This window comes from Alosa pseudoharengus, unplaced genomic scaffold (assembly GCF_046254945.1).
Source record: "Alosa pseudoharengus isolate Yale_2024_CS ecotype anadromous, Long Island Sound unplaced genomic scaffold, YU_APseudo_1.1 YU_APseudo_1.1_scf_9, whole genome shotgun sequence".
Lineage (NCBI taxonomy): Eukaryota > Metazoa > Chordata > Actinopteri > Clupeiformes > Clupeidae > Alosa > Alosa pseudoharengus.
The window spans coordinates 33,906,509-33,932,851 of record NW_027468881.1 but is presented as its reverse complement, the minus strand read 5'-3'; the positions used below and the strand labels follow the sequence as shown (position 1 = coordinate 33,932,851).

The 26,343-nt window shown below is 42.8% G+C and overlaps 3 protein-coding genes across 3 annotated transcripts; all 3 read left to right on the top strand.

Moving 5' to 3' along the window:
• The first annotated feature begins 13,723 nt into the window (after positions 1 to 13,723).
• nppal (natriuretic peptide A-like) lies at positions 13,724 to 14,270 on the top strand. Its single transcript, XM_076277151.1, has 2 exons — positions 13,724 to 13,807; positions 13,977 to 14,270. Exons 1-2 carry the CDS (start codon positions 13,724 to 13,726, stop codon positions 14,268 to 14,270), a joined length of 378 nt encoding a protein of 125 aa, XP_076133266.1.
• A 3,711-nt stretch (positions 14,271 to 17,981) lies between these two features.
• On the top strand, positions 17,982 to 18,928 carry nppb (natriuretic peptide B). Its single transcript, XM_076276432.1, has 3 exons — positions 17,982 to 18,162; positions 18,307 to 18,613; positions 18,800 to 18,928. Exons 1-3 carry the CDS (start codon positions 18,043 to 18,045, stop codon positions 18,811 to 18,813), a joined length of 441 nt encoding a protein of 146 aa, XP_076132547.1. The 5' UTR covers positions 17,982 to 18,042; the 3' UTR covers positions 18,814 to 18,928.
• Positions 18,929 to 20,896: 1,968 nt separating this feature from the next.
• Positions 20,897 to 24,569, top strand: nppa (natriuretic peptide A). The gene is made up of 3 exons (XM_076276123.1): positions 20,897 to 21,081; positions 22,981 to 23,296; positions 24,307 to 24,569. The coding sequence occupies exons 1-3, from the start codon at positions 20,968 to 20,970 to the stop codon at positions 24,309 to 24,311; spliced, it is 435 nt and encodes a 144-aa protein (XP_076132238.1). The 5' UTR covers positions 20,897 to 20,967; the 3' UTR covers positions 24,312 to 24,569.
• Positions 24,570 to 26,343: the final 1,774 nt, after the last annotated feature.

The following is a 26,343-nucleotide window of genomic DNA, read 5'->3' as shown; positions in this document are numbered from 1 at the left end:
AAACACAAGGTGGCATACTTGTCTCACATTTGACTTCACTGTGCTTGCTATTCATCCAGGTTGGCATTACAGTAATACTGGTTTAAGTTTGCAGACATTTTTACTGTGAATTGATTTAATCCCACCAGACAACCTAACAGTAAGCAGATACAGTGAACCCCCAAATCCTGGTAACTATCGTATTAACTACTGCTTCACAGGTACACATCCTGGTAACTGTCGTATTAACTACTGTTTGACAGGTACAAATTCAAATGTGAGGAACTGCCAATTGCTTTAAAAAAAAATAAATCCACAATCAGTCACTGCATATGAGCGCAAATAAACAGGTCACAGAGTCACGTAATCCCCAATTCCTGGAATGGCACTGGGTGGCGGGGCATTGAGAGGTGATGTATTCACAGCTTTAAAAAAGCGCCGTTATGCCACCTCCAACCTATGTGGTCACAGAATGACCATGTGGCTGCCAGAGGAGACCGATGGGAGTAGGGCAGCAGTTATCACACCTTACCCTGTCACACACACACAAACACACACACACACACAGAGCGAGCTGTCCAGTCACACCCAGGGGTGTGTGGTGGACAGGACAGGCGTCATATGACTGACAGAGCTGTGGTCTGTGTCCACTTCAAGCCGTCAGCATTTTGAAAGTATGTGTGTGAGAGAAAGAGAGAGAGAGAGAGAGAGAGAGAGAGAAAGAAGAAATAAATTGGAATAGACATAACATGTCTCTTGTGCAATAATTCCAATGACAACAAAACAGGCCACAGCACTGCTACCTTTACGCTGCATGTGGCAAAAAAAACAACAACAATGATTCTTCTAATGATGAAATCCAACCAGGTCTTTTGCTACATTGAACGATTATGAACAGGAAGCGTAATGTCAGAATGGAGGAGTGATATTGGTTTGGAGATGTGCTGATGTGACAGCCACCTGTTGATTTCTTGCTATTACTGCCTTGGAGGCAGGCAGATGGTCAGAGGCTGAAGACTCGATTCATTTTATTTCAATTCAATTCAACTTTAAACAACAATTTAAACACTTTACTTGTCCCCAAAAGACAAACTACACAGTCACGTCGAGTAGCATAAAAACGTGGCACACAAAATATTAATATGTATGTATAAAATGCTGTAAAGAGTGCCCGTTTAATATGAATAAATACATAGATATCCATTCAGTATGATGTTGATAAAAGTTCAATGAGATGCACAAAATGAATATGAATGAGCAGTAAATGTAGCTACAAATGTTCACAGTGATGCCAATACAAGCATGTCCCTGATAGTAGTACCCATTTCATATAGTAGGTGGCAGCATAACTTAAGCGTCAGCTTTCGGATACACAGCGCTGGTGTTACTTTGAAATTTGTCAGCCACACAAAACGAATACACATTCTAAATGTTTCACAGGGATCAAGTCAGTGGTACGACTTCTCTGATAAGAGAGAAAGAAAAAGGGCGCACGTTTTATTGCACAGACGCGTTTCGGTGTAGCGCCTACTTCAGTGTGCTTGGAAAAAAAAAACGAATAAGAGACGTTGAGGAGAGATGAGTGAAGCCTGCTCCTACCACACAATTCTCTTAATTTCTCTGATAGACACGCATGGCCGTCATACACAGATGTATGGCCAGGCCAGCCACCCTCATAGCAATCTGTGTGTGTGGCCATGACAAACTATATCCACCACAGAAGGGTGGAATGTGGATATGAACAGTTTAAAAGAAATCACCATTGACTTTGCTACAGAGGGGAAAGAGTAGACAAATGTTTGGCTGGACAGACCTGCCGTCTGGCAGTCCAGTCCAGCCAAACTGAACAATGTTTTTGTGATACTTTGCTTTCAGTGGCTTCTCCTTGGTTGGCAATTTGCTTGCCTGGTACTTAACTTTTAAGTAGCTTTTCATAAAGGGTAAACGACTAAGTGTAAATATAAAGTTATGGATCCTCACAGCTAGGAAATGAAAGTCAATATCCAAGATCCATGGTTATGCAGGGGGCATTAATCCATATAGTCAGAGAGAGTCTCACACACACACACACACACACTCTCTCTCTCTCTCTCTCTCCCTCTCTGAGTTGTGTGTTTGTCAGAGCAGGCTCTCCTGAGAGGTATCCACTGAATGGCATCGACCGTAAGGAGCTCTCACGGCATCGGCAGCTGCACGGCGCGCGACCTTTGACCCCCACTGTTCAATACGCCAGCATCCTCATTTCAATTACGGCGCTCTCAACCCCGTGACTCAGGGTAATGGAACACTGTATGAACAAGTGCATGCATAATCTCTCCACAAGGAGGAAAAAACTACTCCCCCTCAGGCAGAGAAGGAGGAGAATCTAGAGGAGAGTCTGGGTGAGACAGAGAGAGCTGTTGCTTGTTAAAGGATTGGTTAAAAAAAAATAACTCAGCTGCAGTCTGTCTTTAATGTGCTGTCAAATATCTGAGTGATTGAAGAACATCTTGACAATAAATGCCCCTACCAGTTCTTTTATTTATCTATCTTATTTCCTTTTTTGTCATTCAGTCCTGTTTTTGTCGTGTCTTTCTCACCTTTTGACTCTTTTTCTAACTTATCCTTTCCCACTCCCTCTCTTTCCCACTCCCTCTCTCTCTTTCCCACTCCCTCTCTTTCCCACTCCCTCTCTCTCTTTCCCACTCCCTCTCTTTCCCACTCCCTCTCTTTCCCACTCCCTCTCTCTCTTTCCCACTCCCTCTCTTTCCCACTCCCTCTCTTTCCCACTCCCTCTCTCTATTTCCCACTCCCTCTGTTTCCCACTCCCTCTCTCTCTTTCCCACTCCCTCTGTTTCCCACTCCCTCTCTCTATTTCCCCTCACTCCTTTCCTTTCTGCATCTGCTATATTCTCTCTCTCTCTCTCTCTCTCTCTCTACCCTCTCCTCCCCCCTCTCTATCTCTCTATCTCTCTCTCTCTCTCTCTCTCTCTCTCTCTCTCTCTCTCTCTCTCTCTCTCTTGCTGTGAGGTGTGGAGTAGCAGACTGGGGGAATCATTAGTGGGAACGACACACACCACATTCCAACCACATAATATAACTGTCCCTTAAGGCTCCTGTCACACACACGCACACACACACACACACACACACACACACACACACACACACACACACACACACACACACACACACACACACACACACACACACACACACACACACACACACACACACACACACACACACACACACACACACACTTTCCACCATGACTAACCTGGACACACACACACACACACACACACACACAAACAAACTGTAGTGCATACACCTATTGTCTCATTAGAAGAGAGCATCCACTGGGACGAATGACTCATGGTCACCACTGCCACCCACCCACTGAGTTCATCATCATCATCATCATCACCACCATCATCATCATCATCATCATATGCTTGCATGCTCAAACAGTGTGTGTGTGTGTCAATATCAATGACTTCAAATAAATAAATACAATATAGAAGCTTTTCCAAAATTCGGCCGTAAAAGACAATTGCACTACAAACGGGCAACAAGTGCCATCTACAGTGTCTCAGATGCCATGAGAGCCAGAGTGATGGCCCAAATTCACCTGAGATTGAGGCTCTTATTGGCTATTAAATGCAGTCATCTTATATACAGTATAGGTCTCCATAGGAATGATGACACTACGTCACCATAGTGATGGGGTGGAAGTGATTGCCTCCAACCAGTAGCCAGAAGCTAAACTGTCAGAGAACCAGAGCAAATCACTTCAGTGCCAAAGCATAAAGGTGTCATTTTCATTCCCTATTTGTTTTGATGGATCAGTCAGACCCACTCAGAGATCACACACACACACACACACACACACACACACACACACACACAGCTCAAATACATGCATATGACAATAACAACAATACATTGGTGATCCCATTGGCTGGGTGTTTCATGTGCTGCCACCCCCCTCCGCCCCGCTGTGCTATCAGAGGTCCAGCCCTGGGGCTGAGGAGCCTGGCTCCCGGGGCCCAGCGCGCATTCCACCCCAAACAAGGCAGCGTGCCTGGGGACCGTGAGGGCCACCACCCACCCCGCCTCAGGGTGACGACGCCGCACAACAACACGCCACGCATCCACAACAGAAGATAACCCGACGCAACAACACCACGGCAACAAAAAACGCCATTGTGGTGCATGGGGCGAAAAAGTGCCTGACAGAACACCACAAGGTAGCACTACACCATGCAGTGTGGTGCAGGATAACAAATACGCAAAAAAAACTCAAACACAAACACATAATATATAGAAATGCATAGATTGTTTTATGCATTTCTAGATGTTATGTGTACACATAATATTTTCTATATATTATGTGTTTGCCTGCAAAGGGTTTTCGGTACAATGTGATGGAATGAAATGCCTTACGACACAACCAAAACAAGCTTAAGTTACTGCGTTCATTCAAACAGTATTAATGCTGGTGGCAAGCCGAGACGGAGCCTCGATAACACAGTTGGCACTTTTCCCGTAATCAGCCAATCCCAAAGCAGAGTGTGGCTGCATGTGGATCACACACAGAGAGACAAAGAGCAGGTCTTGTAATCGCAGGCATCAGAGAGCCAACATGGCTCAGCTAATGACCACGTCCAGCTGCATCAGAGAGCCAACATGGCTCAGCTAATGACCACGTCCAGCTGCTTCTCAGCGGTCCAAGCCAGGTCCTAAAGAAGAGAGGGGAGAATAGAAATGCCATGAAAACAATAAACAAGAAAACAATAAGGATTATTACAGAGAAAGACCCCACACTCACACACACACACACACACACACACACACACATGCTCAATTGCTCACAGACACACACATGCTGATGTCACAGGCACACAAGCACACACACACATACTGTACATATGCTCTCTCTCTCTCTCTCTCTCTCTCTCTCTCTCTCTCTCTCACACACACACACACACATACACACAGACCTATATAAATATATAACTATTCTACAAAAAATAACAAAAGACAAAAAATAACAAAAGATAGAACGAGAGAAAAAGTAAAGATGAAGTGGAGCACAGTGTTTGTACACAACAACTAACACTAACCAAAAAAAAAAAAAACGAACAACTACAACACAGACACACACACACACACACATACACACACACATATGAGAGACCGCAGGAGGCCTTTCCGGTCCTTGCAGGCAGCAGTTATCGGGCCGCAGCATGGAGGAGTGTGTGTGCGCGCTAAAGACTTTTTAATGATGCCAGCGCACCGCCAGAGGATGCCAGCCTCAGTAGGCTGGCCACAGCAAGCCCACTGCGCCAAACACTTGGACATTTACATAAAAAGGAAACTCTCAACTCACACACACACACACACACACACACACACACACACACACACACACACACACAAAATATATATTCTACATCCCTAAAATTCTACATAAAAGTTAGGGCGCTTTGTAAAATGTCAATAGCCACAGAATGAATACTATGATTTGCAAATCAAAAGTAAAACCATGTATTTGATTGAGAATAGTGTAAAGACTATCAATTGCTGAAACAGAAATGTTATTGTTTTTTGGAAAATATTGTGTTCATTTGATGCCAGCACGTCTTAAAAATGTTGGGACGGGGGCATGTTTAGCACTGTGTTGCCCCACCTGCTCTTTTAACCGCACACACTAAACATTGGGCAACTGAGGAGCCCAGGTGCTGGAGCTTTTAGAGTGGAATGTCAGCCAGAGCCATAGAGCATTACTCTTAGAATCACACAGTATGTACAACAAAGCTTTTATACATGTATTGTATTTAAAAACATGGTCTAAAAGGCACTTAACTCTTTAGTGTCCCCAATTATTATTATTTTAAGAAACTCATCTCGAGTCAGATAAAAATTCCCCACATAGTAAAACAGAACAGAGCATTAGACACAGCATGCCTTGTCAGCAGGTAGAAAGCAATGAGCACAGGGAGAGGTAGGGAGATGGTTTACTTCACACCGCCAACACAACCGACAAAGAAAACTACACACACATATACAATTCCACTACATACACACTCTCATTCCGACCCTCTTTTTCGCCCACACACACACACACACACACACACACACACACACACACACACACACACACACACACACACACACACACACACACACACACACACACACACATACACACACATAAACACACACACACATGGAGGAAGGGAAAGGCGGCCTAAGGGAAAGAAAGAGATGACCTGTGCCGCTGCATTCATTGACGTGCTGGGAACAGCTAGTCTCAGGGGACAATGTAAAGTCTCTGTCCTCCAGCCATTCTGTCCACTGCACCTGACCTGCATTCAGGCTCGTTAACACACCTCCTGCGCTGGCCGAAGCTGGCCTCACACACTCAGATAGAGTGCGCTTAGCCAACACCTCGCCGAGTCTGCTCCCTAACGCTGGTGTTTCGGTATCACTGGCTGTCACGTCAATGCTGTACAACACAGTCTGAGTAGGCGCTGCAAACATGATCATGGAAGAGTTTTAGGTTGTGCTGAAGTACAGTCACGGGACGAGTTTTGTAAAGAGGAAATTGTGATATTAGTAAGAATTATTACACCACAGTGTTCTTTCATAAAGGTCAGTTATTGATGCAAATTCACATGGATCCATTCCAGGCCCTCTAGTGAACAGTGAAATAGTGAATCAAGTCATGAGCGAAGCACTGACATTTGTATAAATCTGTCCTGAACCCTACTTAGCCTGTTGAACTTTTCACTTTTGGCTCAAACTTTACGTTCAAGTGTTTCGTACAAACTTACTGTACGTCTACTTGAAGATCATGGTGTCATCTGTGAAAACACCTCTTTCATTTCACAACCAGATTCACTCCTGACAAGTGAATGAGCCGCGCGGGTTGGAACGGCACCACAAGATGACGCCTTGACAGCAATGTCAAGAGGAACTCTTGTACCGTTTGAGGCATCCTGGCTAATCATAGCCACGCTTACTGCCAAATATAATGCAAGGGTCTCCGGACGGGTCTAATATAGACTTATCTCTGGAAAGGGTGATACCAAAGAGCTTACAACCAACATGGCGTCTGGGGACATGTCAGCGACTTGGAATGTTTTGGGTCAGATCCCCCTGTGCTCCATGGAGATGATGTAATTGTGTAGAAGATACAGCACGTATGTGTGTGTGTGTGTGTGTGTGTGTGTGTGTGTGTGTGTGTGTTTGAATGTCAGGGGGGAAGCCTTTGGGAAAATGCAGGAATTCAGGACATTTTGAGTATGTATGGTATGAACAGAAACAGAAAGTGAGAGAGTGTGTGTGTGTGTGTGTGTTTGATAAGAGGAGACAATGAGAAGCAATGGTTTCTGGAATGTCATGTTATCTGCCCCCGGAGAGCATCTGGATCATCCCTGTTAACGCTGTCTGGCCGCTATCTGTCACTGATACCAGGCATGTCAGCCACAGAATTCCTCAACTTCCTAAAGGAAGTGATGCGATGTGGCTCCCATGGAAACCTGGACGTTGTTGATCTGCTGCTTTCCGCTTCTCTCATCTGGAAATGATATTTACTCCATTTTTGGCACACATATTTGACATGAGCTGCTATACGTACATACATTCACATACACACACACACACAAAGAGGAGAGGGGACACAGAGAGAGAGAGAGAGAGAGAGAGAGAGAGAGAGAGAGAGAGAGAGAATTCTACATATCATAAAAGGTGAATCAGGAAAGCGCTGTTTACTGTACTAGACTCATGGGCAAATGCAGCCTCCCATAATCTGACAGTTCTGGCCAGGGCAGCACAAGAGAATGCCAAGCTCTAATGAAACCGCCATGTGCCTCACCTGACCTTTACACACCCCGGCTACCAATCCTATTCTCGGCCATGTGCCATGGGCCCTGGTCACCATTCACTTTATTAATCACTGGGCCGCAGCAAACGCACTGTATATGTCATATCTCCCGAGTTTGTGAAGAGAGGTAACCTGCGACCAAGTGTTTGTGCTGACTAAAAATAGTCCACGCTGAGCTAATGGTTAAATCCCGACCGTGACCTCTCCATTTGCATGCACGGAGGCGTTTTCACCTCAGTCATTTTTAGCCTCGGCCTGTAATGATTTACCAAAGGGGTGGAAAGGTAGACATGGTCCAGTCAGAGTTGAGTTTTTATCGTCTATGATGTACTACTAAACGCCAGTGTTAATAATTTTGCTGTTGGTAAATTACAGGCATGGTGCTGATGATGAGGCAATGGCAGTCACTGGGCAGGAGGAAGCTGGACAGACAGACCAGGGCCACGTGGAGGTGCACGACTGCACAGGCTGGTACGTCTCGGATGATAGACTGACGCAAAGATGTGTCACTAAGAGGAGAGGCTGAGTGGGCATGACCAGTGACCACTTCCTTTCCTCCACCGCAAAAACGCCTTTCACCCACACTGACCTCCGCCTACTGCTCCATGACCATAACTACCATTATCACCATCATCATCAACTATTCCAGACTTACCTGCACAACAAACATCTGTAACATCCCTCATTAAACTATTAACATAACCATCTCTTTAACTTGCTCTTATGTTCATTTACTAAGCCAGTGTATCTGTCTAAGTGTCCAACTCTTCCACATCCTTTCATTTCTGTGTCAATGTTACTGCAGCACTGTAGCACTGCTGCAACATATATATGGTAAAGGGTCAGGGGAAAGGCTAACCAAATAAACTGCCCTGATCACCCACTCTTTGGGGAGTTTAATCTGCTCCCCTCAGGTCGCTGTCTTAGGCTACCTATGTTAAGAACTAGACGTGCCATGGATTCTTTTATTCCTGTGGCTATTAGGAACCTGAATTAACTTGACTGACATCTCTTGAATCTTTTATACAGTATGTGATTTATTTATTTATTCCTGTCTGTGTTAATTATGACAGATTTACCTGTGTTGTCCAATCGGATGCTGTCATTGGTTTTGGGGGAAGCAGTGTCGCCATTGGTGTGTCCCGTGTTGTGTTTGCAATGTTGTTGGCATCTGGTGGTGCTTTTCTGTGTATGTGTTTTAGACATCCTGCTCCACACTACATTTTCTTCTTTAAGGATAAATAAAGTGAAACTTGAACTTGAACTTGGTTAGGCCAAGATAACACCATGGTCATGGGTTAATTCCAGAGAGGAACATGTTAAATGTTAGATTACATGTATTCCTCTGTGTACAGTAAATGTGGATAATGCCTCATAATCAATACATATTTTATTAGCTCAAGATTGGATTACTGTAATGCCCTGTATGTTGGCTTGAATCAAACATCCATCTCACGTCTGCAACTTGTGCAAAATGCTGCTGTCCGCTTTTGAACAAATATACCTAGACGCGAACATGTCACTCCTGTTCTTTACACACTACATTGGCTCCCTGTGCATTTTAGAATATATTTCAAAATGTTATTGTTTGTTTTTAAGGCCCTTAATGGCCTGGCCCCAGAATATTTTTCCGAGATGTTAACCCTGCGTGAGCACAACCGGTCTTTGCGGTCTTCTAACCAATTGGTTTTAGAGGTCCCAAGGTCCAGGTACAAACGGTGGGGTGAGCAGGCTTTTGCGGTTGCTGCCCCGAAACTCTGGAATAAGCTACCGCCTGATATTCAGACAATTACAGACGTTGGTCTTTTCAACTTGTTTAGAATGGCTTTTAATACGCAGTAGTGGTGTGACAATTCTATTAATGTAATTCTATATGTCAATCTTTTTACTGCTTGTTATGCTGTTTTTATCCTTAGTCTCTGGTGTGAAGCACTTTGGACGCCTACTGGTTGTTGTTGTAAAGTGCTATACAAATACATTTTGATTGACAGATTGATTGATATGTCCCGGGACATACGGACAAAACCAAATCACCAGCCTTTCTATCAGCAAGACTGTGGGGGCCTGGGCCAAATACAAATACACTAAATTATATTACAATGTGAACGAAACGATATGAACTTAGTCAAATAACATTACAACAGGGTCCGAATTGAAAGGTATAAGCCAAGGTATAAACACGTTCTGGCATTTTGCATTATTATTATCCCACTGTCAGCCAGCTGCCACTCTCTCTCTCTTTCTCTCTCTCTCTCTCTCTCACACACACACACACCTAAACAGTAGCAGAGCATGTGTCTCCAGGACGCACTACGCCTGTCTGCCCCCTACCCCTCACCCCCAACCCCGAAGCACTCCACCCGACGCAGCAAGGGGTTGACAGAGAGGGGCATTAAGAGCGATTAACGTCCTTGTCACAAATTTGGACCGCGGGACGCAAGCGGGGAGGCGACTGATTAATTGACGTTTCAGCATCAGCCGTTTTGACGCCTATGGCCAATCTATTAACAGAATTGTTCCGAAACCATCTGGCCTGGATGTTCTTTTGAAGGTCCAAGAACACTGCCCCGACAAACGCCAACAAACACGAACATTTGTGTCAGTGTGCACCATCAGTCTGTTATTTGGATGGAGTTGTTCGAGTTCCACATATCCAATAGTCATTCTTTTAAATGGGCAGTGTAAAGCTTGAAGTTAGTTTTCTGAACATCCTGCAACCAACAACTAGGCTAATTAAAATGACCTGTAGGGAAAACATGGCTATTGCAAATGGAGTGATGCAATAGGCGCATTTGTCTCCATTTCCTGTTTTTTAGTTCGTTCGTTTAGAATTTATCATTTTCAGTGAAACAGACGATAGGCGACTATAAGACAACATATTTCACTGCTATGAACTCCCTCAGCACCACATATTTACGCGATGACGTACTTAACGGTAATAAACACAAAAGGTTTCGACCTCTCAATAATAATAATAAAAAAAGCTCACACTGCTGACATTTCCCACAGCTCAGAACGTCACTGAGATAAACGATTCGGAGACCTGATGGGTTCTCATTACCGTCTCAATTAACTCTTGCACCTTTAAATACTTGCGCAGTGAACTGTGTGCGCTGCCGATTTGAATCGCCGTTCGGCAGAAAAATGGATGATAACGAAGTAGGACGGTAGGAAAGAGCAGGAAAAATTACAGATAAACCGAGGTGAAACAGCATCTGCGAGCTTCAAATACAACTACTTTTGAAAGGGCTGGGTTTGGTGGCAAAGGAGGCAGAGTTGTCAAGTCACATGCAAAAACTCTTCAGTCAGATAAGGGTGTTTTAAAAAAGTCACAGAATTACTCTTTTGATATCAAACACCTTCTAACAGAATCATCAGTAGGGGTAGATTAGCCACTCCTTACTGTGTAGACAGCATGAAGTGTTATGTAGCATTGAAGGAAATCATAATGATTGACAGAATGATTGACTTAGGTTTATACTGTATTTATACAAAGTATTAAATGTGCTCACAAAATGTATGGATTTTATAATTATAAGCCCTTACACCTTTAACATTACGCATAATCAAGCTGCTTTTATAATAACAATGATGGCATTAAAAAGAAACTTTCCAGCGGATGTATTAGTGATATTTCAGGCTGTAAGGGCTTATAAAATATTATCCTACAGCTTCATGAGTGCAGAAATGACTGTGTAGTAAACCGTTAGTAAAAAACTATGTAATAGGAAGTAAAAAGTCGACTTGTCAATCTTTATGAGGCTTTATTAATTGTTTATAGCCTTTATAAATGTGTTCATAATGGTTTATGGTTACTGACTTAAGGGAAGTGTAACCCCAAGGATTGTGGTGTACCTATAGGCTATGAATACCTATAGGCCTTCATATTCACTTTGGCCAAAGTCAGGAGTGAATCTTAAAGGTTACATATAGGCCTACTTTACCCCTTATTGTCCACAAGTTTAAATAGTTTATTGAGGTCTTAATAAAATATCTGTGTCATACTTTGGTAAAAATACCAAACAGAACAAGTACCTGTGTGGGAGCCTGTTCCCTTACAAACAAGCGTATTGCACGATGGTTTTGCTTCGACATTTTTTTGGCACTGTTCCTCTGCAGAGGGAGGACAGGCCACCGCCCAGTCCTGCCCGGCTCAGGCTGACCCACGCAAGTGCCCTGACGTGCAGCACACAGCATAAACACAATCAGTGAATTCATAGCCTGAGGGCCAGTAAGGAAGTAAGACTGCAAGACAAACCATATTGAGCTCATGGCCTTTACAGTGTTCCAGAAACAATGATTAAGTTAAAAACGTCAAAAGGGTTAAACCTGCTCCACTCCCTGGAAAATGGACAGAAACGACAGGCCTCTCCCAGATAGCTTTCTCATACAGCCTGTCAAAAGGCCTCGGGGCTTATTTCTAGCTGGTATTTGGCTTCCTAGCAGTCCAATGTCAGACCAATGATAAACGGACTAAAAATACATTATATTCGGACAATAAATTTCATTCTACTGTGATGAAATTGCCCCCCCCCCCCCCCATCAAATCATACAGACCATTCCACTTATGTGAGGGGTCACTGAAGGGACCTCCAACATGAAACATAGAAGTCTTAAGGTTATATCCTTAAGATATTTCATTGATATAAGACAAAAAGGCCTACAGATAAAGTGCAGGCCTTCATCTGAATTGTTACTTAATAGTGGTTGGAATGATATGGTTGTATCTAGCGTTCAACCTGAGGCTACTGTCTAAGCCATTCCCTGACTTTCCAGCAAATTAATTTTCTTCATATCCCAAGGGTATTCTTATCTTGAGTGATGTACTTTGGTCTCCATGGAAACAAATTATCTTTTATTTTGCAGAATTCAGTATTGACAGCAATTTTCCATTCTTTTTAGTTTCCTACAAAGCCTCTTGGTGTATAGACATGCTTTTCATCTTGAGTTTCTCTCCCTTTCTCAAATATACACATGTTCTTTCTCCCTCCTGGTCCATGCCTCCCATGTCAGAATGATGATCAAATTAATCATGAACACAAAGGTAGAGTTGTGAATAGCAGGAAGCATTATTAACTAATAAAAGCATGTGAAAAAAGAGAGACCCTCCAGTTTATCCATCAGTTGAACTGAGAACTGAGAAGTTCACTTTCACAACCCATGTCTTTCTGAGCATCACAGTCTCCTGCGCTCACCTACAGAGTGCCAGAGGATGATATTGCAAATTATGTAGTTTTGTCGTTATTTGGGAATATGGCATAGAGTAACGTTGATGCATATTCGTCAAACATGATTCAAAGGACACGTTTATCATTCATTTATAGAATATCAGTGACATCCAAAACGCAGGGGCTGAAGTTCACGATCACTTTAACCTGGTGATGTAGAAGGTAGTTAAAGATTGAGTAAAGGTTGCTAAATGTAGACAGAAAGGAAAATAGATTCATGAGATGCGCAACGCCACATTTAACTAGCTGAAACTAGCCTCGGACAGGTTTCCGTTGGATAGTTATTTGTCTCCTCACTAGCTTGCCACTTTAGTGAAGCATCCCTGTTTCGAGACTACCTGGTCACGAGGCGCTGGTTTTGGAGTGGCAGTTGCACTTGATTCGCTCCACTTAGCGCAATTGGGTAGAGAAGCCCCTTCACGTCACCGTTAGTACCTGGTCAATTGAGGTGGGCTCCTCGGTTAAACGAGCGTAATGTTTCTCATTTACTCTCTCGCCTCCTGAGTCACGAAGTTAATAATTTTCTCCAGCCTTGGTGACGAAAGCCGGGCGTATATAAGAGCGCACCTGGGGAAGGGGGTTTTGGTAAAGCGCACCAGACGTCTAATTGCGCACGACAGCATTGCGACCAAACAACATCAACATGATTGCAAACATCTCTCTCCTCTGCCTATCCTCGCTTCTGATTTTGAATATTGTTGGGGCTAAACCGATATCTAGTTTACAGGTGAGCTCGAGGACAGTTGTCCCTTTTTTGTGTAGTTAATGTTTGGGATTATGAGTTTCAATTACTTCTTGGTTCCTTTAAATTATTTTAGAGTGAGTAAAGACATTCAGGATTTGTGTGAAATACACTGTTCATTGTTTCCTTCTTCTGTTAATCTTTCCTCTTGTAGAATCTGAATAAGCTGCTAGAGGACGAGGCATTCGACTTGAATGAATCCGAGGTGGATGGGAAGGATTTGAGCCCAGAGAAGAGCGATTACAGTGCGGGGGGAACGGGGCATCCCTGGGAGAATGCAGAGGGAGATCCCGCTATGTCTGGCAAGGAGAACGCGCTCGCGCGCCTCCTCAACGACATCCTATCCACGTCCAAGCGATCCTGGAGCCGATTCAAGAAGGGCGGACTGCGCAGCTGCTTCGGCGTGCGTCTGGAGAGAATAGGCTCTTTTAGCGGTTTGGGTTGCTAAACCAAAAGGTAGGTTAGAAATTATGAAGTCGGATTATTTGAGACAAAATTAAAATTACATTATTTAGTGTCATAGTATGTTCGAATTTATGACATAATTGGTTGTACAAAGATATATTCTATTCCTGTAAACATAGTTTTAATGCAATATTGCAAGTTCAGGAAATGTTAAATATTTACAAGAAGACTTGGTGTGGGCAATAAAGGACGTTTCGCTGACGACGACTGTGTCTTGTTTCATTGTTGAAGGTTCTAATGGCAAGGATTTGCCCCTTACTTGAAGTCTTCGGGCAGAAGGACTAAGTCACCAGGTGGAACATTGGAAGCGCGTTTACAACTTTTCTTTGGAGTATTTAATTTCGGTTATTTTTTGTTGAGATATCATTTGTTGTATCAAATGGCATTAGAGATGTACATACTTTTTTAATGACATTGACTGATGTGAACTGTTTTATCTATTTATCTATTTATTTCATTGCTGAGACCTGTAGTCCTGGAATTGAGTGTAACCCAGTAAAATAAATATTTTGCATAATAAAATTGCTTCTACTTATTTTGTTGCATTATTGTACAAGCAGGGAGAGATACAACTCTAATATAACCTACAATTAAATTAACTTCCTAGATTTTACGTAGATGTACACAATTAATCAAATTAATTAATAATCAGCACCACAGAATGACTGTTTCATTAAAGGATTTTAGCTGTGTGTTTCTGCCACAGGATGCTTGACATGCGGACCGTTACTGAACGTCCCCAAAGCCTCGATACATCCCTTAGCTCGCATCACAAAATTCACGAACACCATTAGACCCATATGATCTTATATGAAACATCAGCAACGCCATAACACCTTATATGAAACACGGGCAATTACAAAAATGACCGGTATGCCATCGCCTAGCTCAAATAGTCCGAATAGTTCGAATAGTGTGTGTCGTGTCTTTGTTGAACAGGGCCCAATCAATCATGCTCAGTACTTCTGTAAAGGATGTTCTTCCTGAGCCGCCACTTCCAGCACTCATCGCTAAAAGGTGCTGGCATGCCATGCTCATCTCTGACACTATGAGAAGTGAAAGAGATAAGGCCGAGAGTGAACGATATAAAAATCATAATCATAAGCTCTCACACTCATTACAAACCCCACAAGCGGAGCACCCACGCACCCACGCACGCACGCACCTCACACACTGTAGCACGCCCCTGAGGATTAACGCATTGGCCAAGTCTCTCAGCTCTGCTGGATGTCTTATCCTGATTGTAGCACAGATATGGGTGCGGGGCAGCCCCGTGGACTGGAAAGACAAATTCCAAGAGCTGGACACTCTGACGGTGAGAGGCAGAGAGGTTTGTCATCGCAGCGTGCAGATCCCACACATTAAGGCCCACACAACAGAGAGACCGCGGGAAAATAAGTGTACAAAAAAAAAATAAAGACGTAACATTTTTAAAAAAAAAAACAGCCAATACAATCAGTAATTTCATGATCCACGTGTTATTATATTTTATTACCCACATCATATATGTTGTAGGATGCAAACATCAACAACTAAAAAATGTGAGTGAGGTGTATAGAAGTTGTGGTAGCTGGGGTAGCAGATTAAAACATATAAGTTACTATCATCATAATGTTTGCCTAAATGTGTGATGGAAGGTGGGGGCAGGGCAGTCTAGAGGATGTGTTCCAATGGCCAGAATCCTGCTCATTTTCTAGATATCCGCTTCATGTTCCCTGAAACACAGATATTAAAGGTGCTATAAGTGATGCCACGCGTTTTTAGGCTGAACATTTTATGTCACTTACTGCAAACACCACCTAACCAACCGCTAGCTGTCTGTGTCCTGAATACACTGTTAAAAAACGTGTGGACAGCCCAGGCTCCAAAAACTGCAAGAGAAACAACCTGGGCAAACCTAGCCCATAAAAACATAACAAACTGTTCCAGCAAATCACAGACGAGATTCAATTTGGAGCAGCACGGGAGGGAGGGGGATCGAGTAGTCAGCTAGCTCTCTGTTTTGTTTGAAAGTCAACAGAAGTGATGTTACCCAACATCGCTTAGAGTACCTTTAAGAACAGAATTGATAGAATACGCAGACATGTGCACACAGAGCACACAGTGTTTACATGTGCATATGTCTGTCATTTTAACAGTAGCCTATACAATGCACCCGGGGAGAGTTTGCCTTTTGATGTATCTTGTTCAGAATTTCATATCAATTGTGGTTGATTTTTAAAAGCTATCGTCAGGGTTTTTTTGGCGTTGATGTAGCATAGGCTTCAAGCTACTGGCCACAAGCGCCGTGCGTAAAGATGCCATTACGCACTCATCAATTACGCATGTAAGTACATTCCTAAGCAATAAAACGAGATAAAGTATTATGAAAGTCTGATGCGTTATTGATGTCTGCATGTGGATATGAACAATTACATCACTGACTCATGATCATAAGTGCTTGTCAACAAAAAATATCATCATTCCTGATAGAAATGAATTACGCATTGATTTATAATTCAGCCTATACCATTTTCTCTGCATCACTGCAGACATGTCAATCATAATACATCCATATTAACTACAGCAGTCTATTAAACCCACGAAGGACACGTAATTCGGCTTTTTAAAATTGTAAATCATCACAAAATACCATTAATTATGGGATGGAGAACGGAACAAGTACATTGACTGCGTGGGCAAACAGAACACATCATCAGGGAGGCGGAGATCCATGCGCAAATGTATCGAGTTAGGCCTATCCATTTAGTCACAGGATGTAAGGCCCAAGGCGACATAGAGCAATTGGAAAGGCAGCTGGTACAATAGATATTTCGTTTGTCAATTTGATAAGACTCTCTAGAGTGCTTGTAACAGGCAGGGAAATGCACATCCCCCATGGAATGTTTTTTCCTAATCAACCAAAGACATAGCTGCATATCCTCCCCCAGCTTTTTGATCTGATGGGAACGAACAGAGAAGGGATAATTTAATTATGTTATCTCTGTCCACGGAAGGGACCGCGGAATCCTTCACCAGACACCGAGCCAAAAAAGAATGACCTAACTGCTAAGTGATTCCCCATTTACAGAGTTTGGAATAGTTATTTTTAGGTCCGTTATCGACCTTACTGGAAAACTGCATCACTTTCGAATTCCAACACGATTTCAATAATCTCAAACAACTTGTCTAGCATTGTCTGCTTGTCCAATTATGAACCCTGGATATCCTAAACACATGAGTAAAGAATACAGTCATTAGTCATACAGTCACGATAATGTCAAAATCAACTTCCTGGAGTACAGTAATTGTGCGCAAAATGTCCCTGCCTTTCACTTTCTCTATCTCCTGCGCTATCTCCTGCGCTGTGGCGGCATATCTCTATCTCCTGCGCTATCTCCTGCGCTGTGGCGGCATACGTGCACGTCCCTTGATCCAAGAGAAGCGGCGCCAGCCACGTAACGCACTGATTGTCAGAGTGAAACGTAGGCTATACTGGTAATAGCGGCCGTAAGGAGTATAGGGATGACGATGTCAGGTATGCGTCTTATCACTGACGGCAAAGCTTAATAAGGACGTATTTCCGACAGGGCCCTTTATCGCTATGAGGTGTCGGTATGCAGCTTTCATTCCTCGCATAACTATGAGTGTCAGACTTTTCAGTATAAAAGACAGTGGCCTGGCAGCATAGGCATAGAGAAAACAGCTACTACTATTGCAGACATTAGGACTACAGAAGATTCTCCGGGTCTTTAAAATAATAGCGTATACAGAAAATGCAGCTTTTTAACATTCCAATTACTCTCCTTCTTGCGTTCCTGAACTTGCACCTGCTGAGTGGGCATCCAGTAGTACCTAGTGAGCTCTTATCTAGTGAAGATGTGGACATCTTAAAGGTAAGTCTTAAATCTACCAACGTCTACATATCGGGGGATCATGTGAAAGAAACTGCCATGACAGACATGCCAAATTACTCTGTTCTCTGGGTGGATGTAAATGCAAAATATGTGCTATACCTAACGAGTTATTGTCTGCAACAGGTTCTTCTTCGCCAATTGGAGGACTCTATTCCTGAACAGAGACCAGCTGCCACTGATGGTGAGTCTGCACAGAATGATGCCGAAGTGCCTTTGGAAGATATGTCGCTACCCGAAGAAGAGGACTACACACAGGCTCAGAGTGCCCAGCATCCTAGACTGAGTCTAGCTGACGTAAAAGAGTTTCTTTCTGCCCGCGACCTGAAGGCCGTCCGGAACGACTCAAAGAGATACTCGGCATGCTTTGGGAGACGCATGGATAGGATCGGCTCTATGACTTCACTGGGATGCAACACTGTTGGACGCAAAAGTAAGTTAACGGAATAATAATAATAATAATAATAATAATAATAATAATAATAATAATAATAATAATACTAATAGTAAACATCCAACAGGCCTACAACATTTTGATGATGGTCATGATGGTTATGATAGACATGACATTGTCAGATGTTTACATATTAATGTTTTCTATGCTCTTTCACATTTGCAGATCGGAGAAGATGAAGTCTTAATGGAGAAACTGGAAGCGATACGGCATTACATATCATGAATTGGAATTGTATTCATATTTATACATATTTATTTTGATATTTATTGAACTGAAGTTGTGATCTTCTTATATATGCCCAGGCTTACGTGTGACCATGAACTGATTGTTTTATTTTACTGTATTTACTTTACAGCACTTGTTATGGGTCAGAACGAACAATTCAATAAATGTTTACAACTTACAACAATAAGTAGTTTCTTCACTGACTGCTTTGTTTTAATATCTCCATCTACTATTCTGACACGAGATATTCATGAGATTATTTTGATGATGGCCATTTTCAGTCAAGATAGCAATGGCGTCTATAAGCTTTGCTGGCAATTAGAAATCTGCAACTTTAGGAGCTAAACTTATCATACTGAGTTGATCTTATAACAGTCAAACACGCAACATTGACATCTGACTTAACAAAAAATAGTAAGTAGAAGTTGTTAAAGAGTAAAATAACAAAAGTATGCGACAGCAGGAAGTTTTCTCGTGGCTATCATCGCAGCTGTGATTTCAGGACCACGGACAGCGAAGCAGCCGATAAGGCCATCTACAGAGATATCGTTTGCCACAAGCACATCGGTTCACTGGAGGCTTGTTGTTTGTTCAGTCAAAAAATGAAGAAAGTACCACAAAACTTAACATAAAACAACAGCAAACCCTTTCCCATGAAGTGTAACGACTCAGCAAACCTACACACCATCTCACCCAACAGCCTCACAATCACACACAGTACAATGAGCTCCAGACCATGCTTTCTCATGCAGATCGGATAACCTGAAAATATAGCAGCAGGGGTGTACTTAGAGAATTCATCCCAGATAGTTAGGCTGCCAGTGAATAAAAATAATTTAGAATACCCATTAAAAAGCGTGGGACTGATGGAAGTGGTTAAGGTGGTGGAAACAAGGGTAAAACCAACTCAACATGATTACTAGTGACTCTGTGTCTGTTGTATAACGTTCTTATTCTCATATACCAAGCACCATTTGAACCAATGACCAATAAACATCACCAGCATGGCAGTAATGAATTTAAGGTGAACTGGGGATGATGTGTTCAATACATGTCACATGCTACGGTGGCCTATTAGCCCTGCCCCAAATAGTAGTTCAGTGTATTATTAGCCTAACAGCAACACTGCAAGAACAGCATTGGTGCTATTTTTACATGAATGTCTAAAAGGCTGAGTGATGCATGTTTTTGGGAACATGTTTTTGGGACTTCCATATTGAGAACAACTTTATAGTAATTCATACAGTTATACAGCATTCAATACATTATACAGACATTCATAAAGTTATACAGACATTCATAAAGTTATACAGCATATAACTAGGATAATAATTTCGTTTTAAGGGTGGAGTGGGGTTGAGTTTTTAGTGGAACAATAGTTAGGCTATGAAGGTGGGCTTGAGTTATTAGTGTAATCACTTGCATAATCTCCAGATTGAAATTAGCCTTAAAAACACTAGCAAAACCCTACTGATCTCTGTGATAAAGCAGATCAAAAGCAATAGGACAATCAGCAATACCTGAAACCAATAGTCTGCAATGGTTCCAGGGACTATAATCAGACTCACATGATTGTAAGGCAGTGTGCTATGTTTAGTTTGGGGTGAAGATAGCCCTTGAGCCTTGTGCAGGTTTGGGTATGTGGGGAATGGGAGGCATTCGTGTTAGGAGTGAGAGGGAGAGTGAGCTCACCTCTCAAGACTGATCCTGGGGTCACAATGCTGGTGTTTGTGTCTGGGGCGTCACGACAGCAACTCTAAACACACACACACACACACACACACACACACACACACACACACACACACTCATACAGACACACACGGAAACACACAGACAGACACACTCTCTCTCTCTCACACACACACACACACACACACACACACTGAAACACCAAACCTCCTGATGGGCCACTTAAAAAGGAAATCTTCCACTGCTCTTATCAGAGAAAGGTGCCAGAATGCTCTTCAGGCACTCACTGAAAAGATGACACAGTGAACAAACGAGTGTCCGTGGTTACGCTATAAAAGCCCCCTGCGGGGCAAACGACGGCCCAGAGAGTGGGAGACACAGGGCAACAGCGGCGACAGGGAGAGACACTAACCATGGTCCGGCTAATAGTTTTATCGGGAATCCTGATTCTGCTTTGTCAACAGATGCTTGTGATGGCTCACTTCCTGAGCAGACCCTACCCAGCTAACAACCTGGCCAAACTAAAGGTAAGAGAGACTCCTTTCACTGGGAACTACGGGGGAGGCAGAGAATGACAGAGACAGCAGAAGAGTTGGTCTGGATGATGGACGAGAAGCTTCTGGCGTGTGACAGAGAGGCTAAAGGAGCATGGGGATGGGGATGGTGGTGGTGGTGGTGTGTGTGTGTGTGTGTGTGTGTGTGAGTAGTGGTGGTGGGATCTAAACAGCTGTGGAGTGAATGAGGCTGGCATTAACTTGTATGATATTTAGGAAGGGCATCTAGCCAAAACAAGTAAATAAAGGCCAACCCACTGAGAGACAGACAAAGGAGAGAAGAGAAAGAGAGAGAGAGAGAGAGAAAGAGCAAGCGAGAGGAGGAAAGAATCTAAAAACTGAAGAAAATGAAGAGAAAGACAATGATGAATAGTATAAATAAGTGAATAGTATGAAGAAGAAGAAGATGATGTTCACACCAATGTACTATTAAAGGTCAGGCTCTCTCCACTTGTGAGCCATGATGTTAAAATCTTCATATTCCAGGGAGCAGACGAGGGGAATAGATTTCATCGTCATATCAGTCAGTACATAATCAGTGTTATCCAAAGACCAAATAAAATAGTTAATTAAGACTGGAAGAGGACGATCAGAAGAGGATATTACCTTGTTTATTGCAGCCAAACAAATAATAAAAAAAAACGTCTTTAATTACACCGAATGTGATCCAAACAGGGCAGAGACAACATCTAGATATGAGAGCAGGGACAGAGAGAGCCAACGTAATAAGATACTAAATATTTATCTTTCAAAAGCCTGGCTCACAATGAATAAACACAGGACATCAAAGCAAGAAAACTCAATCAAGATAATGTGGCCATATAGGAAGTCTAACAATGCACTCAAACCTCAAGCCACTACTGCTGGTTGTGTGAACTAAAGCTTTTAGCTAAGATCAAATACTCACTTCTGGCTGGTGTGACACACTTACGGCTTCAGTAAAATGGTGCTGACTTCTGTGCTGGTTTTGTCATTTACTGAAGACCAAAAGGAAGCTGATTATGATTTTCTTTCTTACTTTGTTTAGGATTGATCACACAGACACACACACACACACACACACGCACACACACACACACACATAGGGATAGGGATTGAGAAACAAAGAGAGAGATTGTGTGAGAGAGACACAGAGAAATATGTCTACTTCCAAAGTGTCTTATAGATGCATAGGTATGCCAAACTATTTCACAATGTCAGGTCTGCTTACATTCTTTGATCCTCAAAGGTAAAATATTAGCCTAGAAATCTAGACGCACCCTAGCGGCAGCAAATTAAATTTGCTGCCAGGGCTAGTCTAGCAACTCTCCGTTGGCTTGTGAGCTCGAAAAATTAAACTTCTATCAGGCCAATCAAATCATGTATAGAGTTGTTAGGCGGGCTTAACATAATGATTGATGGCAGACTTGCAACGGTTTGGCTTGAATTCCCTGCTACTTGAAAACAAATAAGATAATGTTGCTGTTGGCGAACAGTGTGACACGAGTTAAGCTTTTATTAAGTAGGCAAAAGTTTGAACTAGCCAACTAGCTCCGCTGGTGGGAAACGCATGGGACTCATAGCGCTGTCCTATTGCGTGCAGAGAAAATTTGAAAGACAACCGATTATCCCACCCCTCGGTCTGAGCACTGCGAACGGTGAGTGCCCAGACCCTACATTTTAATGTGGGTCTGGCTCATCAGGCTAGTAAAATATACTAACAGCTGAAACAATAAGCCACAAAAAAACAATACTTTGTTTTGTTATTCAGAATTACAGAAACATTTCTATTAATGATTAATGTCAGCAACATCGCACACCTGTATCTTCATGCCCTGTCCTCCCCGAGCCTCTGCTGTCTAACGTGTGTGTGGTGTTTGTCTGGTGGGCCAGACTCTACTACAGCAGCTGGAGGACACCTTGGCACAGGTGGAAGGAGGGGGACCAGACTATGAGGAGCTGAGCCCAGAGGCTGACCCCGGCCAGGTGGCCCAGGGCTGGGCAGGGCAGCAGGAAAGTCCCAGGCCTCAGCCTGAAGATGCAGGCCTGCCAGAGGAACCTGCCCAGAACGTGCAGACCATCAAGGACCAGAGGAACCGGCTGCAAGACCTCCTCATGGCCGCCCGGAGCAAGAGCTTCTCCGCCTGCTTCGGCGGCCGACTGGACCGGATCGGAACCTCCAGTGGACTGGGCTGCAACACTAGCCGAGGTACCACAAAACACCACCACACCATGCCTCAGTGACTCTTATTATCGGAGTCTAGATTCACTCAGTGACTCGTTAAATCACAACATGCACACTCACTCACAGAAGTTTCTGTCATTCTACACAATTTACAATTCAGGAAGAAAAAGAAATACCGCAGAGAGTTTTAAGCGTATCTCAGTTATTGACCCATGGAGGTGGTGGCTGACATCATACGCCACATTTACACACAGCAGTACACAGCTGATAAGGAGAGGCCTAGGGGGGTCCTGCCTGTGGAGTGACCTTCCCACCAATACACAAGCCAGGCCAGCCTAGCCTAAACTTCCATGAAGTCGTTAGTGAATCTGGAATAATGGGGTCAAGATGAGGTCCTGATTTGGTACTCACTCGTCTCTGAATCAGGACCACGCCACCATCAGTCAGCACATGCTGCGTGTGGGCTACCAGTGGTGGTAGTTTACACCTATCATGTTAGTGAGTGGCTCTCTGTGCACAGTGCAGTATAATACAGGAGGTGCATTGAATAGTCACTGTTCGAGCATCCTGAGGACGAGCTGGAAAGCTTTTCATGAATATATACATTTAATACAGGGTAGGCGCCTTATTTTAATACAAATCATCTTAAATGATGTACTATTTAAAGGAAACTATGTATAATTTATAGTTATACTCAATCAAATACCATAGGCCAAAGGAAGTGAGGCAACCAGGCTGGGGAGGGCATTTCTGTTAAAAGTAGACAATGCATTACACTCAATCACCATGTAGCTTAAATGAACCACATACAAAAGAATATCATGGCTCATTACCTTCTAGCCTCCAGTGGCAACATAAGTTTCATGTAAATGTTTTTAAAATAACCAAACCATCATTTTCTCTGGAAATGATAACGCCACTTCAAACCTGAATGCATGAATTAGTTTGATTAATTCAGAAGTCATATCACTTTTACTCATCACATCATGTCACTTGTGTAAGTTCTCATACATGTATGGTTTCTCTCTGTTTAGGTTGAGGACATGGCCATGCGGACTCTGGATTCTGTTTATACGAAATCAACTTGATCCATAAACAACAACAACACACATGGCACCAGTGTTGTGGTTCAGCTATTTTTATTTGTCTTATTTCATACTGTACTGGACTGTCCGTATGGAGAATGAGGGGTGGAAGTTGATTCTTGTTTCCCCTGTTGTGTTTCTAGTCTTGTCGAAGCATGTTTCTGTTGTATGCCCACCCCTTTTCCTGACAAATAAAAATGGAAAACACTGGTCACTGGGAGCTGTCTTGTACCTCAAGTGTCCAGGGATGTGATGGCCTGGCCCTCCTGGGAGTTCTTCATAGGCATTAACAGCATAACTCTCAAAAAGAATTTCAAGTTTTTGCCTGTAATTGCACTGTGCCTATTTACAAGGGCATTGTTCCCACCTCTTCTGGGGCCTACCATCAAATGTTGGACCTCTATAGAAAGCTGAGAACCTCTAGTTTTCGTAGGAAACAGTCAAAATAAATGTGTGATGTACTCACAAAGAGTTACAGAGGCTAGAATATAGTTTTTTCTTTCTGCCGAATTACAAGCATATCTGAACTGACCACATTTCAGCCCTCTAGGTCTCTTGATATCCCTTAGAAACACAACTGAGCCCTAGCACCAGGTCTTGTGAAGTTGTGTGCAAAAGTAGATCAATATAGAGTGCTTTAGACTATTATTTGCCAAGGTATGCCCATGCGTTTTGTAAAATGCCTATGGATACTCCCTATAGGAGTTTTTGTTATCCAAAATGCATACTGACAATCAAATGCTTACTGCTCATGAACCCCTTTGTGTAGAAGCATAATCCTGGTCTCAAATGAAAGGTAACACTTTGAGGTTTCATGCTTGTATTTGGATTATACTTCAGGGGTTCTGATATGGAATGACTACACTAAATATGGAATGATTACAAAAATGTCTATTTTTGCATTTGCTTTGTTGGTTCAATGAGTGTGTATAAGATAGACTATACATCTGTACAACTAATATTGGATAACACAACATGAAGATTCAATTTCTATGGATTCTTGTGAATATTTCAGTACCCAATATGTTGCATCTACTTATTGTGCTGCAGCTGCACTGCAGCCAGAAGTCAGGGTAGCACCAAAAGCGGAAGGGGGGGAGGGGGGCATTTTGGATCAAATTTAATTGAGACATAATAAGATTAATGTAAAGCACTATACAGATTGTACATGAAAAAAGTTTTTGGATTCCCAAGAGTCAAAGCTTTGAAATGGTGTATAACATTACTATGCTACATAGCAATATGGTGCATACAATTGATTTAGAATGTTGGGGGGAGGTGGGGGAGGGGGGTAACCGTCCCGCCGGCGGGACACTGAAAGTTATGTGGTTTTAAAGGAACCGTATGTAAGATTGTGGCCAAAACTGGTACTGCAATCACTTTCAAATTACTGTAGAGCGGTGTATCCCCTCCCCCCTGACTGGCAGAGCTGGCAACCGGATCTGGATGCCGAAACACTACTGACTTCGTGATTAGTAGATAGGTGGAGGGTGGCGCATCCAGCCAAAACACAACATGACATCATCAACATCAGTTGAGGGCTGCAACTTCACATTTTAAATGACAATATCCTGGCCGGACTACTGTTGTCAGTGATATAAGTATTTGAAATGAACATGATTTCTTAATGTCTAGTGACATATCAGGGCCATTTTATGATTAATTGAAATACATTTCTTACATATGGTTCCTTTAAGCACACTTTCAACAAGAACACGTGGATGCATGTTGATGCTCTGAAAAAGCATTACATTCGAGCATAGAAACCGTATGTGTACTGTATGTGGTGAGTAGCTGTGTGTGAGAGACGGTAAGTATGAGAGAGAGAGAGAGAGAGAAAGAAAGAGAGAAAGAAATAGAGAGAGAGAGAGACAAAGACTACAATTACCATCTGAGGCTTATTAGTGGAGTCTGTTTAAACACCTGTCCTGAATCAAGCTCTATTAAGGGCATGCAAGACCATGGGACAATCTCCAGCCAGTACAC

What these genes read in the sequence shown, in the direction of transcription:
- nppal (XM_076277151.1), top strand. Translation starts at nt 13,724, where the DNA reads ATGATTGCAAACATCTCTCTCCTCTGCCTATCCTCGCTTCTGATTTTG. An exon ending in AACCGATATCTAGTTTACAG is followed by an intron (nt 13,808 to 13,976) that starts GTGAGCTCGAGG and finishes TTCCTCTTGTAG; the next exon opens with AATCTGAATAAGCTGCTAGA.
- nppb (XM_076276432.1), top strand. Translation starts at nt 18,043, where the DNA reads ATGCAGCTTTTTAACATTCCAATTACTCTCCTTCTTGCGTTCCTGAAC. An exon ending in AAGATGTGGACATCTTAAAG is followed by an intron (nt 18,163 to 18,306) that starts GTAAGTCTTAAA and finishes TGTCTGCAACAG; the next exon opens with GTTCTTCTTCGCCAATTGGA.
- nppa (XM_076276123.1), top strand. Translation starts at nt 20,968, where the DNA reads ATGGTCCGGCTAATAGTTTTATCGGGAATCCTGATTCTGCTTTGTCAA. An exon ending in ACAACCTGGCCAAACTAAAG is followed by an intron (nt 21,082 to 22,980) that starts GTAAGAGAGACT and finishes CTGGTGGGCCAG; the next exon opens with ACTCTACTACAGCAGCTGGA.